The sequence below is a fragment of the Lagenorhynchus albirostris genome, chromosome 19 (assembly GCF_949774975.1).
Source record: "Lagenorhynchus albirostris chromosome 19, mLagAlb1.1, whole genome shotgun sequence".
Taxonomy (NCBI): domain Eukaryota; kingdom Metazoa; phylum Chordata; class Mammalia; order Artiodactyla; family Delphinidae; genus Lagenorhynchus; species Lagenorhynchus albirostris.
In genome coordinates this window covers 47,965,113-47,981,278 of record NC_083113.1, presented here as the reverse complement: position 1 = coordinate 47,981,278, position 16,166 = coordinate 47,965,113, and the positions used below count along the sequence as shown (strand labels likewise).

The 16,166-nt window shown below is 42.5% G+C and overlaps 1 protein-coding gene across 7 annotated transcripts in view; it reads left to right on the top strand.

The window, feature by feature from the left end:
* WDR59 (WD repeat domain 59) overlaps positions 1–16,166 on the top strand; it is an 85,954-nt gene that overhangs the window by 37,483 nt on the left and 32,305 nt on the right. For 5 of the 7 annotated variants that reach the window (XR_009537098.1, XM_060130952.1, XM_060130955.1 and 2 more), the window contains exons 10-17: positions 1,157–1,313; positions 6,048–6,127; positions 7,155–7,287; positions 7,418–7,542; positions 11,341–11,505; positions 14,010–14,105; positions 14,261–14,417; positions 14,922–14,991. Coding sequence is in view for 5 of the 7 variants with exons in the window: in XM_060130952.1 (XP_059986935.1) it covers positions 1,157–1,313; positions 6,048–6,127; positions 7,155–7,287; positions 7,418–7,542; positions 11,341–11,505; positions 14,010–14,105; positions 14,261–14,417; positions 14,922–14,991 (983 nt within the window). In the remaining 2 variants the exon portion in view is untranslated. Of the gene's footprint in view, positions 1–1,156; positions 1,314–6,047; positions 6,128–7,077; positions 7,288–7,417; positions 7,543–11,340; positions 11,506–14,009; positions 14,106–14,260; positions 14,418–14,921; positions 14,992–16,166 lie in introns of all 7 variants that reach the window. The other 2 variants (XR_009537099.1, XM_060130954.1) reach the window with 2 other exon arrangements.

The following is a 16,166-nucleotide window of genomic DNA, read 5'->3' as shown; positions in this document are numbered from 1 at the left end:
AAGCCACCTGTGTTTTTTGAGTAATAGTTTCCTCCTGTGTCAAACATGAATAATAGTGTTTAATATCCCTTGCTCTTTTTAAAAATTGTGATAAAATTCCTTATTTTTAAGTGTCCAATTCGGTGGCATTTAGTACCTGTACAATATGTTTTCCCTTTGGAAAAAAAACATGTATGAAAATGCTGTATAAACCACAAAATGCTACAAGTATAGTGGATAGGCTGTTACCGACCTTCCAACTTTGTTGCCAGATGGATAATTGATCAGAGATAATATATTTCCTTCAGTGTCAACTTGAAAGGGAGCACAGGGATGAATGGAGGGATCTTTATGCATTAGGCTGCCACCTGCTGCGTCATGGTGTGAAGAAGAGAATTGGGGTATTACTTGCCCTTCGCATCTGGGAGCACTTGGGAGGAAGTCAGGCTTTGCTCCTGTGAATTGAAATACTTCTCTGGATTAATATGTTTGCTTTAAAAAACAAACAGGAAAGCTCAGGAGTGCTGCCAAGAGGGCAGGAGACAATCAATGTGCTCTTAGGTGGCCTTGGCTTAATTCCTTAAAGAACAGAGTCTGCCTGTCAACCAAATGAGCCCCTTAGCTACCTCGCAGATTGGGTGTTTATGAGTGGAAAGTGTCAGTCCTGAAATTGGAAGATTTTCCTCTGCAAAGCTGTGGTCTTGCAGGCTGTGGGAGGGCGTTGCTCCACGTCGATGGTGTGCTTCTGGTGCATTTCTGCATGGCGGGGTTTGTTTGCTGTCTGGGGTTACCCTCAGTGTGCTTTGCACACTCATTCTGGGAATGTACTCGATAACCCTCAGAGGGAACTCGTGGAGAGGAGCCGGGGTGTTCCCGTGTGCAACCCCTAGAGCCATTTGCTTATTTTACATTAAAAAACGTTCTTCTCCAAGTATTTGGCTTAGCTTTATTTTTTACTTGCTGTGGTCCCTTCCATCAGCAAAGAAAAAAAAAAAAGGAAAGCAAATGAAAAGTAGATGTTGATGGTCAACTGATGGTATTTGGAAAAATGTTCCCCAGATGGGTTGGGGCCTCCCATCATCCAGTTTATTTTAATTAGGCGAGAATTCCAACGTGGGTAACTCAAGACAGCGGATTCTCCCTGGAACAATGCCTGCTTTTCCCTCTTCTGCCACAGCCTTTCAGCAATGGATTGGTGACCGTGATGGTTCCCCAGCTGCGGAGGGAGAACAGCCTGCTCTTGTGGAATGTCTTTGACTTGAACACGCCGGTCCATACCTTCGTAGGCCATGATGATGTGGTGCTGGAATTCCAGTGGAGGAAACAGAAGGAAGGTGGGTGGGAGGGAGACCGCCAACTGATTTCCTCCTGAGCCCTGCTCACCAACAGCTCCCGTCGGGGTGGGCCCCGTGATCGGAGGGGAGGATGCAGGAACAGGGCTGGCTTAGGAGCGGGAGTCAGGGAACCTCCCCCTTTAATCGTAGGTGGGTGATAGGGTGTGTGGCTGTGCTTCTTCCCCCCAAGTCCATCCTCTTGTGTTCTGTGTAGTGTCTCTCCTATGTGGAAGGGATCTGGAGAGGTTGGTAGCCTTGCTGTTGGATCATTTCTAGAGCTGAAAAACTCAGGGGTTATCGCACACTCAGAAATCCCTGGCACTTGCTCCTTCCCCCCCGTTTTTGTTTATTTGTTTGTTTTGTTTTGTTTTGGCTGCAACGTGCAGCTTGTGGTATTTTAGTTCCCCCATCAGGGATCAAACCCGGGCCCTTGGCAGTGAGAGCGTGGAGTCCTAACCACTGGATTGCCAAGGAATTCTCCCTTCCCCCTCTATTGATGAGGGAGATGCAAGGTCATCGTCAGTACCACCTACCACGTATTCCCAGTTCTCTTCACAAGCACACAGTGGTATTTCACCTCCCAACCCCTTGAAGATAGGTTTGGCCACGTGACCTGCTTGGATCTTGAAACATGAACAAAAGTGATGCAGTCTCTTTTGGGTTGAAGTGGTAACAGCCAGTGTGCAATTATTTACCCTCTCTGCTTCTTCCGAGGTACCTGGAGAAACTCCATGTGGCGCTGCTCCCACCAGGGTGGGGGTGAGGTGAAGATGTAGAGAGAGCAGGAGAGCCTTGCATTAAGCCACTGAGATTTGGGGCTGTTTGTTATTGCAGCTTAATCTAGCTAGCCCTCATTCATGCATCATAAGTATAAGGGGGTTTAGGAAGCCCTCAGCCTCACTTTCTCCACCAACTCACCATGCAAACTTAATTTCAACCTCCCTTGTCTTGAGATCTTATTGCCACACTCTCTAAATGTTTTCCAGACCAGAAGTATATTTCATGGTCTTTTCATATCACAAAAGGAAAACCGGGCAGTGGAGTGGTGTGACTTGTCCAGAGTCCAGGAGAGGTCTCTGGTGGACCTGGGATTAGAGCAGTCATCTTATCCCAGCTCGTTTGTGACCTTCACAAGCTGCTTCTAGGATATTTTTTTTTGTTTTTTTAAATATTTATTTATTTATTCATTTATTTGGCTGCATTGGGTCTTAGTTGCGGCACGCAGGATGTTTGTTGTGGCATGCAGGATCCTTCACTGTGGCACGTGGGGTCTTCGTTGCAGCACACGAGCTTCTCTCTAGTTGTGGCTCAGGGACTCTAGAGTGCACGGGTTTAGTTGCCCCGCGGCATGTGGGATCTTAGTTCCCCAACCAGGGATTGAACCCATGTCCCCTGCATTGAAAGGTGAATTCTTAACCACTGGACCACCAGGGAAGTCCCTAGGATTGTTTTTGAAAGGAATCTTTTGATCAGGCTCTTAATTTTCCCATCTTCATTTCCATAATCTGACTTGCTTCTAGAAACACGAGGCTGCTTGGTCTCTATGCCATCAATTTCCATGCTTGACTTCATCTTTCAACTCTTTGTCCTGCATTTTGCCATTGAAAAGAGATGATAGAGTTTCCCCATGGTCTGGCAGCGAGAGGTTGGCCTGTAGTTTTGGACTGAAATAAAAAGTTTTTAGCAACCCATTTTCAGTTGTCTGTGTCATCTGTAAGCTGGCAGGGTGAATTGTATAAATTGGGGCTGTCTAGCCAGTAGTGAAATTTTGAGTACAAGTTATAGGTGTTTTCTAAAATTCCTTTTTATTGTGAGATCTATCATCTACAAAATTGCATAAAACATGTAGAGTTTATAATGTGAAAATCTGTGTGACTACCACCAAGGTCAAGAAAGAAAGCATTGCTAGAACCCGGAAGCTTCCCGATCACAATCCTTTCCCTTTCCTAGAGGTAAACACTATCCTAACATTTACGATAGTGATTTCTGTTTTTATTTTTACAGTTTACCACCCATTTCTGCATCCCTAAAAATACTTTAGGTTTGTTTGTTTTTGAACCTTTCATAAATGTAGTCATGCTGCATGTATTCCTTTTTTAAAAAAAAATTATTTACTTGCAGCATGCGGACTCTTAGTTGCAGCATGCACGCGGGATCTAGTTCCCCGACTAGGGATCGAACCTGGGCCCCCTGCATTGGGAGCCCAGAGTCTCACCCACTGGACCACCAGGGAAGTCCCCATCCTGCATGTATTCTTATATTTTACTTCTTTCTCAACCTAATGGTGTTCCATTTTCTTTTTACTGCCATGTCTTCTTAGTCAGTTTTTACTGGACCACCTCAGGCTTTGATGTTGGTTTTTCACTGTGGTGAAGGAGCTCTCAGAGGTAGGAAGAGAATCAGGATGTTGTGGTCCAAGGAAAAGGATGCTTCGTGAAGGAATCAGAGGTCATTGGTTTTGGGTTTTGCCGAAGGATCTCCATGCAAAGTAAGAGAGAAGCACTTAATTGTATAAATAGGAAGCCATACGATCATTCAGAGACCAGTTCCAAAAGCTGATTGAGGAGGGAAGCCTGATTGTAAGACCGTGGAAACAGAGGCAGCACGAACTGGTTTTGTGAATGAGTTTGCCTTCAGAGGCAAGGAGTAGACGAAATTCCTTGGAGGAGGCTGCTGCCCTCTCTGTTTGAAGGCAAGGAGAAGAGGCAAGAAAGGGAGTAGGTGTGAAAGCAAAGGCCCTTTGAAAATAGGGAATAAGGCCGAAGACCCAAGTAGAGGATTTGGGTTTAGAAAGGAATTAGGCATAACTTTTCTTCAAAGTCAGGGACATGAAAAGAGGCTGGATGTGGAGTCAGAAAATTGTTGCTGGGACTTCCTTGGTGGTCCAGTGGTTAGGACTCTGTGCTTTCACTGCCGAGGGCCCGGGTTCAATCCCTGGTTGGAAAACTAAGATCCTGCAAGCCATGCAGCGATGCCAAAAAAGAAAAAAGAAAAGAAAATTGTTGTTATGAACATGGGCTAGATGGTGGTTCTCATGACAGGTAGTAGCTCAGAATAGTTGCTGTCTTGATAGTTGTACACAGGGATGTATTAAAACATGGAGGAATGAAGACCTGGTTGAAGGCAGTGACACAGAGAAGGAACTTTGGCCCTCACTCACTCTGTTCTTTGTTGCCTCAGTTTCCCCATCCATAATATGAGGGAATGGGTGAAATTATTTCTAGATTCTTTGCTCTCTAAAGATGGCCATAAAGAAGATTCTAGATACCGCAGAATTACCCTGAAATGTTCTGATCTTCCATAAAGCTCTTTCAGAAAGCACCTTGGACCTTTTTATTGATAGGATAATTTCCCTTTGACCAGTCCTATCGTGTGAAAATACAATTCAGTCAGTTAAGAACATTAAAGATTGATTATTCCTTTTATAAAGAGATGCATTTCCTTACCAAAAAATTATTTTAAACAGTAAGATGTCACGATGCATTTAAAACAATTCATTTTACAAGCAACCTATTCATCCCCAGCTCCTCTGGAGCACGTAAAAGGAAGAACATTTGTGGAGGTGAAAGTTCAGTGAGACGTTAAATCCCAGCATCTCTCTTCACTTGCTAATTTGTGAGCTATTATTTCACTTCATTTAAGTTTCTGCTCAGGACTTCCCTGGTGGCGCAGTGGTTAAGAATCTGCTTGCCAGTGCATGGGACATGGGTTCAAGTCCTGGTCCGGGAAGATCCCACATGCTGTGGAGCAGCTAAGCCCGTGCACCACAACTACTGAGCCTGCGCTCTACAGCCCGCGAGCCACAACTACTGAGCCCGTGTGCCACAACTACTGAAGCCCGCATGCCTAGAGCTCGTGCTCCAAAACGAGAAGCCACCACAATTAGAAGACCGTGCGTAGCCACGAAGACCCAGCGCAGCCAAAGATAAATAAATTTATTAAAAAAGAAATAAGGGCTTCCCTGGTGGTGCAGTGGTTGAGAGTCCTCCTGCCGATGCAGGGGACACAGGTTTGTGCCCCGGCCCGGGAAGATCCCACATGCCGTGGAGGGGCTGGGCCCGTGAGCCATGGCCACTGAGCCTGCGCATCCAGAGCCTGTGCTCCGCAACGGGAGGGGCCACAACAGTGAGAGGCCCGCGTACCGGAAAAAAAAAATAAATAAATAAAAATAAGGTTCTGCTCAAAGGTGACTTCCTCAGGAAAGTCCTGTCTAAAAATAGTTCCCCTGTCGGTCTCTATCCTCTTATCCCATGTTATTTTTTTCATAACATTGTCACTACCGGACATGTTATTGTATGTTTCTACCATTGGAATGTGAGATCTGTAAAGACAGAGATTCTTTTTTTTTTTTTTTTGCGGTACGTGGGCCTCTCACTGTTGTAGCCTCTCCCGTTGCAGAGCACAGGCTCCGGACGCACAGGCTCAGCGGCCATGGCTCACGGGCCCAGCCCCTCAGCGGCATGTGGGATCTTCCCGGACCGGGGCATGAACCCATGTCCCCTGTATCGGCAGGCGGACTCTCAACCACTGTGCCACCAGGGAAGCCCAAGACAGAGATTCTTGTATTCACTTTATAGCCCTAGTGCCTAGAACAGTACCTGGCATATAGGAGATGTTCCATAAATATTTGTTAAATGGATGAATGGATGAATGAATCTCACCCCATCGCAACCTGTAAGAAACTTGATGTTGAATCCAGAAAAACCTCCATGATTCTTATCTGGTGATTTCTAGGGTCCAAGGACTACCAACTGGTTACGTGGTCACGGGATCAGACCCTGAGAATGTGGCGGGTGGATTCCCAGATGCAGAGGGTATGTATTCAATGATGCTGTGGAGGAATGTTAACTGGATACACCAGAAACTTAAGATAGAAGATTTGGTAGTTGAAGAAGTTAGAGGATACGTAATGGACATTTAATACGTACTTGCCTGTTGGCCGAGTGGCTTGTGTATGCTACACTGAGGCTTTGAGGTATTCAAGAGCCCACTTCAGTATTCAGCACTTGAAGGCTTCAAAGCCTCTGAGTGTCTTTTTTTCCTCTTGTCCTGATCTAAGGTAGTGTGGGTTAGCATACTGAGCAAGGGGCTTGGGGGCTTCATTTCTTTCTCTTATAAATGGGCTAGAAAATCTGCCCTGGCACTAGGCAGCGTTCAGAGTTCTCCACGTTCATCAACACCACCTGTCAAGTGAAGCCCTTTCCAGTTTTTGCCCCATAAATTGTATCTGTTCTTATATGAAGCACAGTGGTCCCTGTGTGAACTGCTTTCGTGGCCCTTGCTTTGCTCTGCCCCATCACGGGTTTCTGTCTTCTCATCTGGTGGCTAAATTCCTTGAAGGTGGGATCCTTGTCTCACTTGTAGTGCATCCCATACAGCACTCTGTACAGAGTGGATAGAAAATGCTGGGTCAGATTTGCTACACTGCTTAGTACCAAGTCATTCATGAGCAATTTTGGTCAAATACCATCACCTTATTGCCTTTTAAATCTGTTTTCTCCAAAAAGTACCATTTGCTCCAAATGCTTTGAGGTTATGATATTTTTGCTCTTGTGTTGGCTGAATAACTCCATCAAGGCTGGAGTTTAAAAGGTTTTCTGAGATTTGCGTAACCTATGAACAGGATAAAACATTTTCCAGGGTAGACTAATAGAGTCTGTTACCCTGTGTATTTAACCAGGGAGAATTGGTGATGGGCAAAACTCATTTTGATTGTATGTGTTTGGGGCTGACATCTCTCTCCTTTGTGATTCCCATTTTTAAGTCAGAACTCAATCAAACACGACAGTCCTTTCCACTGACTTCTCTAGACCTAGATCTATGTCCTCCCCTCTGTTGCAGCTTTGTGCAAATGACATCTTAGATGGTGTTGATGAGTTCATTGAGAGCATTGCTCTTCTGCCGGAACCAGAGAAGACCCTTCACACTCAGGATACAGATCACCAGCACAACTCCAGCCACGGGGAGGAAGAAGGTAATTGCTCACACTGTTTTAGGTGCGGTGCCCCTCTGTGCATCTCCAAGTTGTGGCAAATACCCCAGAACTGCTCTCTGAATCCATTTCAGAAATCTTTTCCAACAAGTTACCCTCTCTCTCCTGCTAGTCTTAAAGGAAGACCCCCCAAGCAGTCTCCTGGAAGAGAAGAAATCAGAGCAGCTGGGCCTGCCTCAGACTCTGCAGCAGGAGTTCTCCCTGATCAACGTGCAGATCCGCAATGTGAACGTGGAGGTGCTCGGGCTTAGCAAACTGTCTCTCGCTTGCGGTTGGCGGTTGGTGGGTGAGGGGACTATTTCAGCCATGATTTAGGCTAGCAATATAGCTTTGCTGCTTTAACAGGGAAGTGTTCTGTGCTTGCTTTTTTGTTTTCTATGTTATCTAAGGACATAGATATTTTACAAACGCAGATTATTTTCCCTTACCCTGTTATTTTCTCATAAGATGAACCAAGGGATAAACTGATGCTCAAATGTCTTAAAATCTCCTTAGATGCTCTAACACCTCATTTTACTCTATGTGAAGATGCTCAGCTCCTGGAAAGTTTAGTGTTTTGGTGGGGGACTTTACTGGCAAAGTTAATGGCAGGACTGAGTTTGGAAGCCAGCCTCCTGACTCTCCAAGGCTCTTAGTACTTTGCTGTACGATCTTGCCTTGTAAGCTGGTCATTTCCTCAGAGATTGAGATGCATGTTAAGAAGGTGACCAAGCCTCTTTGTTCATTTAACACACAGAGAGATTTACTCTTTTCCTTTTGGGCAGGTATTGAAATTCTGTGCTTCAGGGAATTGAGTCTTTCTGTGAAGGAGTTTTAAAACTTGATTAATTTTTCTCTTGCCCAGATTCAGTTAACAGTAGGCCTGGATCTGTGCACTTACATAATTGTATCATTTGGCCTTTAAAACAGCTCTGCAATAAGTGGTTTTATCCCCACTCTACAGATCAGGAAACAGACACTACGAAATGAAATAACTTGTCCGAGGTCAACAGCTATTTGAATCCGAGTCTCCAGATTTCCCATATGTGTGGCTCTTTTTGCCATCCTCCAGCTGCCATCTCTAGTTGGCAGCACAAGAAATCAAAAGAGATAAAGGATTCCTTGATTAATTGGTTATCTATATCAACTCAGTTTATATTCCCTTTGTCCCAGTTGAGAACAGTTTGGATATCCAGTGATCTAGTCTAAGAAGGAGATCTTGATTCCTTTCCCAGGACTGCTTTTTAAAACTTACTGAGAGGGACTTCCCTGGTGATCCAGTGGTTAAGACTCTGCACTTCCACTGCAGGGGGCGTGGGTTCGATCCCTGGTTGGAGAAGATCCCATATGCTGCGTGGCATGGCCAAATAAAAAAAAATAATAAAATAAAATAAAAATTACTGAGCTATAATTCACATACCACAAAATTCACCCTTTTAAAGTTTACAGGGACTTCCCTGGTGGTCCAGTGGTTGAGACTTCGCCTTCCAATGCAGGGGGTATGGGTTCGATCCTTGGTTGGGGAGCTAAGATCCCACATGCCTTGAGGCCAAAAAACCAAAACATAAAACAGAAGCAATATTGTAACAAATTCAATAAAGACTTTAAAAATGGTCCACATCAAAAAAAAATCTTAATAAAGTGCACAATTTAGTGGTTCTTAGTACATTCACAAAGCCATGCAGCCATCACCAGTGCTACTTCCAGAGCATTTTCATCATCCCCAAAGAAGCCTTACATCCCCTAGCAGCCTCTTCCCATTTCCTCTCTCGCCAGCCCCTAGCAGCCCCCATCTCCTTTAGAGAGAAGGGTTTTCCCAGGAGTACTTTTTTTTTGTTTTGACATCTTTATTGGAGTATAACTGCTTTACATTGTTGTGTTAGTTGCTGCTATATAACAAAGTGAATCAGCTATACGTATACCTATATCCCCATATCCCCTCCCTCTTGCGTCTCCCTCCCACCCCCCCCATCCCACCCCTCTAGGTGGTCACAAAGCACTGAGCTGATCTCCCTGTGCCATGTGGCTGCTTCCCACTAGCTAGCTGTTTTACATTTGGTAGTGTATATATTTCATTGCCACTCTCTCACTTAGTCCCAGCTTACCCTTCCCCCTCCCCATGTCCTCAAGTCCATTCTCTACATCTGTGTCTTTATTCCTGTCCTGCCCCTAGGTTATTCATAACCATTTTTTTAAAAATTCTATATATATGTGTTAGCATACAGTAGCTAACACATGTTAGCATACATTGCGCTTTCTGACTTACTTCACTCTGTATGACAGACTCTAGGTCCATCCACCTCACTACAAATAACTGTTTCGTTTCTTTTTATGGCTCAGTAATATTCCATTGTATATATGTGCCACATCTTCTTTATCCATTCATCTGTTGATGGACACTTAGGTTGCTTCCATGTCCTGGCTATTGTAAATAGTGCTGCAGTGAACATTGTGGTACATGTCACTTTTTGAATTATGGTTTTCTTAAGGTACATGCCCAGTAGTGAGATTGCTGGGTCATATGGTAGTTCTATTTTTAGTTTTTTAAGGAACCTCCATACTGTTCTCCATAGTGGCTGTATCAATTTAACATTCCCACCAACAGTGCAAGAGGGTTCCCTTTTCTCCACACCCTCTCCAGCATTTATTGTTTGTAGATTTTTTGATGATGTCCATTCTGACCTGTGTGAGGTGATACCTCATTATAGTTTTGATTTGCATTTCTCTAATGATTAGTGATGTTGAGCATCCTTTCACATGTTTCTTGACAGTCTGTATATCTTCTTTGGAGAAATGTCTATTTAGGTCTTCTGCCCATTTTTGGATTGGGTTGTTTGTTTTTTTGATATTGAGCTGCATGAGTTGTGTGTATATTTCAGAGATTAATCCTTTGTCAGTTGCTTCGTTTGCAAATATTTTCTCCCATTCTGAGGTTTGTCTTTTAGTCCTGTTATTGGTTTCCTTTGCTGTGCAAAAGCTTTTAAGTTTCATTAGGTCCCATTTGTTTATTTTTGTTTTTATTTCCATTTCTCTAGGAGGTGGGTCAAAAAGGATCTTGCTGTGATTTATGTCATAGAGTGTTCTGCCTATGTTTTCCTCTAAGAGTTTTATAGTGTCTGGCCTTACATTTAGATCTTTAATCCATTTTGAGTTTATTTTTGAGTATGGTGTTAGGGAGTGTTCTAATTTCATTCTTTTACATGTAGCTGTCCAGTTTTTCCAGCACCATTTATTGAAGAGGCTGTCTTTTCTCCACTGTATATTCTTGCCTCCTTTATCAAAGATAAGGTCACCATATGTGTGTGGGTTTATCTCTGGGCTTTCTATCCTGTTCCATTGATCTATATTTCTGTTTTTGTGCCAGTACCATACTGTCTTGATTACTGTAGCTTTGTAGTATAGTCTGAAGTCAGGGAGCCTGATTCCTCCAGCTCCATTTTTCTTTCTCAAGATTGCTTTGGCTATTCGGGGTCTTTTGGGTTTCCATACAAATTGTGCAATTTTTTGTTCTAGTTCTGTGAAAAATGCCATTGGTAGTTTGATAGGGATTGCTTTGAATCTGCAGATGGCTCTGGGCAGTATAGTCATTTTCACAATGTTGACTCTTCCAGTCCAAGAACATAGTATATCTCTCCATCTGTTTGTATCATCTTTAATTTCTTTCATCAGTGTCTTAGTTTTCTGCATACAGGTCTTTTTCCTCCTTAGGTAGGTTTATTCCTAGGTCCCTGGAGTACTTTTAACTTGAGTCAGGTTTTTAACATCTTCCTGCTTTATTTTCCCATCTCAAAATAAATATAACAAGTTTCAGCCTATCTCACAGCTTTGGGATGAAGCTTTTTTAAGCAAAAACACTTTGAATTTATTAAATCGGTGCTAAAATTAAAAATCCGTTTTGAAAATGAGTTGTCCACATCTTCCAAATTCATCTTTGGAGACTCTCTCTCACTCCGTTACCAGGAACCTAGAGCATTCAGTTACCTTATTTAAACCTGTTTGCATCTGAAGACCCTTTGCAGTTCCTCTCCAAAGCAGCTATTGATTTGTCCCCTGCAGATGGACGCAGCAGACAGGAGCTGCACAGTGTCTGTGCACTGCAGCAACCACCGCGTCAAGATGCTGGTGAAGTTCCCTGCGCAGTACCCGAACCACGCGGCCCCTTCCTTCCAGTTCATTAACCCCACCACCATCACATCCACTATGAAAGCGAAGCTGCTCAAGGTGGGCATCTGTGTTCATAAGTTCTCCTTGATGTCAGAAGTGGAGAGCACTGCTCATTTGCATCAGTGTCTGAGTCGAGCAGTGAAGTTGAGTGAAAAAACGAGTTGATAAGATTTGGACATCATGTGTCCTTCCACCTAGCAGGGTTAACAGCTGTATTCTTTTTGTGTAGAAAACATTGAGCGCTGATTTTTAATCTCTTTGGGTCATGGACCGCCCCCTTCTAAAGTCTAATGAAAACCACACACCCTTCCACAGAAAAATTTGCACAGATGTTGCGTATAACTTCAGAAATATTGCATATAAATCATAGGCAATTATGTAATTGCATATAATCTGCTCACAGATCTCATTAAAGCTATGTGTTAATCCCAGGTTAATACAATACAATCTCATTTATTTGGAAACTGTAGGCAAAATGTATTCTGAAGCTAAAAGATACTTTCTAATCAGAAAAAAAGTATGTAAGGTCATTAAAAAAATCTGTTCTATAAAAGGAGATGTTGTTACTTAGAGTGAGGCTGGCTGGCTGGACAGGTGAGGTGTGATAGGACAGCGGTGCCTGAATGGAGGGGTACAGCCTGGCATCTCGTCTTTACCCTTACAGGTTCAGAAACTTGATTTGTCAGTTTACGCAGAGCTAATCAGGTGGAATCCTCATAAAAAAGCCCCATGAGCTGAGATACGTCTTTTTCGGTCTGAGCAGCATCACATGTGAAATAGCAGAAATATCCTGACAGCACCAAGTTGACCTGAATGCTATTCATTTTTTGCCTAGTTTGTGTTATGTACACTTGATTGTTCTATCTTCTTGGGGTATGATAGGTAACCAAGAAATTGTTCAAGCTTTGTGAGGGTCTGTGAAATGCTAATAACTCAGATTTTGTGGTACTTGACGTTTTGTCCTTGGAGTCTGAACATTTCGTTGCCTTGTTTGGACATACAAAAAAGATAGATTTTTCTATTGGTATAAAAATGATAGGATAAGCAAGTGTTTTAAAGGTCTAATTCAGTGCTGTCCAATAGAAATGTGATGCAGACTACATGTAATTTTCAATTTTCTAGTAGCCATACTAATAAAAAAAGGTAAATTAATTTCAATAATACTTTAATTTAATCCAGTATATCCAAAGTATTATCATATCAACATGTAAGCAGTATAAAAATTATTGCGATAGCTTACATTCTTTTTTTTTCCCATTTTGGTACTAAGTCTTCAACTTTTGGTGTGAATTTTATGCTTACAGCACATCGCAATGCAGACTAGCCACACTTCATGTGCTTTATAGTCCGGTAATGACTTCCATGTTAGACAGCCCAGGTCCAATTACATGCCTACCTTCAGTATGTGTATGTCAGGTTATACCGATAGCATGTGCTTTAAAATGTTAAGCCGCATATATATATGTATATAAAATATATATATGTTATTAAAGTATAGTTGATTTACAACGTTGTGCCCCAATCTCTGCTGTACAGCAAAGTGACTCAGTTATACACATATAGACATTCTTTTTTTAATATTCTTTTCCATGATGGTTTATCCCAGGAGATTGGATATAGTTCCCTGTGCTATACAGTAGGACCTTGTTGTTTATCCATTCTAAATGAAATAGTTTACATTTACCAACCCTAAGTTCCCAGGCCATCTGTCTCCCTTCCCCCTCACCCTTGGCAACCCCAAGTCTGTTCTCTATGTCTGTGAGTCTGTTTCTGTTTTGTAGATAGGTTCATTTGTGCCATATTTTAGATTCCACATATAAGTGATATCATATGGTATTTGTCTTTCTCTTTCTGACTTACTTCAATTAGTATGATAATTTCTAGTTGCATCCATGTTGCTGCAAATGGCATTATTTTGTTCTTTTTTTATGGCTGAGTAGTGTTCCATTGTATGTATGTACCACATCTTCTTTATCAATTTATTTGTCAGTGGACATTTAGGTTGTTTCCATGTCTTGGCTATTGTGAATAGTGCGCTATGAACATAGGGGTGCATGTATCTTTTTGAATTATAGTTTTGTCCAGGTATATTAGGCTTTATATTTTTAAAGGACCCCTCCAAAAAAGGTACATTTTAATTTTCACTAAAGTGAAATCTGTTCCCCCTGGCATGTATGTATCACATGGAACAGTTTTCAGTCCAGACTGGAGGATATTACTCTAAGTGATGCTGAGATTTCTCATGGAGGAGGGTGGGGTCGGGGGAGAGCAAAGGAGTAGAATTCACTATAAAGGAAGAATGGTGGTTCTAATCGTGCTCTCTGAGAGCCAGTGCATGTGCCTGCCATGGCAAAGGAAAGGGCATCTGGAAGAGGATTCACAAATGAATCCTTTCCCTGAGCCTCTCGGGGAGGGGGAAGGTGGTGTGTTGTGTTGGCAGCCTCAGACACAGCCATGCTCCGGTGCCCCAGCATCGTTGCTGCTTCCGATGCGTCACACAATAAAAAAGAATCAGGAGAAAGAATGTTGCTCTTCTTGACTGCGTTTTGTGCCTTTTCTAGATCCTGAAAGACACTTCCCTGCAAAAAGTGAAACGCAACCAGAGCTGTTTGGAGCCCTGCCTGCGCCAGCTCGTCTCCTGCCTTGAGTCTTTTGTGGTGGGATCCTTGTTACCAAGCTATGCTTTGGGGTTTCGTTTCCTTTCCTCCTCCCTAAAATCCTGGGCTCCCTGATCTTGGAATAATGTGTCCTGTTTTGTAATTTGGCTTGAAGACAGATTGTGGGTTTTAGTCTCCTGCTTTTAAAATTTCAGAACCAAGAAGACAGCGCTTCCAGCAATCCCTTCGCGCTCCCGAACTCTGTCACGCCACCCCTACCGACATTTGCCCGGGTGACCACCGCCTACGGGTCCTACCAGGATGCCAATATTCCCTTTCCCAGGACCTCGGGGGCCAGATTCTGCGGGGCAGGTTGGTCTCTTTAGGTTCTCTGATTCTAGATTTCGAGAGAGAGAAGCTAAGAATGTCTGTATAAAAATTTCCATCAGAAAATGTTTCTTTGTTTTTATTTCCTGAGAACTCAAAAGATTTCTGTCATAGTGTTATCTGAAGCCGAATTGGCATCTGGGGACATACCCTAAGAATGTTCACCAGATTTACAGACTTAACTTGTTTCATTCTGATGAGTGTGAATTTGAGTCTTGACTCAACCTATTGAAAATACACATAGGAAATATAAAGTACCTGTGAAGACTTTTTCCAAACCACGTATATCCCATCTCTCCTGAATCCTGGAGATTCTTACCTTTGTTTTTATTAAGTACGGCTGCCGTTGGTGAGCCTATGTAGCTTAGGATACTATGTCTTATCCTTCAGGTATATTGAGGTAGACAGAAGATGGACCAGTGCTTTCTTAGGATTTCCCATGACCAGCTCATTGACCTTGATGTGCACGTGTGATGTCTCCTTTGACAGGGTACCTGGTGTATTTCACAAGGCCCATGACGATGCACCGAGCGGTGTCTCCGACTGAGCCTACTCCGAGGTGAGTCTGGGAGATGCAGGTGTACGCTACATTCATGGGCCAGAAATAGGCAGACATCTGGGAATTTGTCTTTGGACAATTTGTGTTAGTTATCACTCATTATAAGATTAACTCCCAAAAGATCATGGTTCATTGAATTTCACCCAAGCTGAGATTTCTACTGTAAAGTTACTACTAGGAGTTGCTTGATAAAAACTGTTGTCAAAACAAGGCAAATTCTTTTTTAATGTGCTCTTCCCCTATCGCTAAAGTATTATCTGAATATTAAATAAAACTAGAATAATAGCAAGAGATAATCTATAGTCCCGTAACACTAATAGGCCACTTCTAACATTACCACACACATGTAGTGTATGTGCAGCCATCACTAGAGTCAATTCTAGAACCTTTTCATTATCCCAAAAAGAAACTTTGAATCCCTTAAGGGTCACCCCAGTCCCTAAGTCCCCCGTTCCTCCAGCCCTGGGCAAACACTGATCTACTTTCTGTCTATAAATGTGCCTGTTCTGGACAGTTCATATAAATGGAATTATATGTGTGTTCTTTTGTAACTGACGTCTTTCACTTAGTATATTTTCAAGGATCATACATGTTGTAGCATGTATCAGTACTTCATTTCTTCTTCTTGCCAAGTAATATTCCATTACATGTATATACCATGCTTTATTTATTCATATATCAGTCATTGGACATTGGGACTGTTTCCACTTTTTGGCCATTATGAATAATGCTGCTATGAACATTCTGTGCAAATTTTGTGTGGATATATATTTTTTCATTTTTCTTGAATATATACCTAGGAACTGAATGACTGGATCATATTGTAAATTTTTTTCTTAATTAATACACTTTATCTTTTAGAGCAATTTTGGGTTCATAGCAAAATTGAGTGCAGAGTACATATACCCCTGTCCCCACACCTTTACAACCTTCCCCATATTAGTGGGTTTTTTTAAACTTAAATATTATGCTGTAGACTTCTGGTTCTGCAGTGTGATGACCAGGATAACTTGGAAACCCTCCTGCTACAAACACCTGGTTATACTGTATATGATATAATTAGCATACTTAATAATGAATAGCTAAGCTAACAAGAAAGAAAAGACATTGCACCAAGTTCATGAGCAGGTGCTACGGCTGTCCTGGGAGTTTGCCAGTTTCTGCAGTAACCCAAG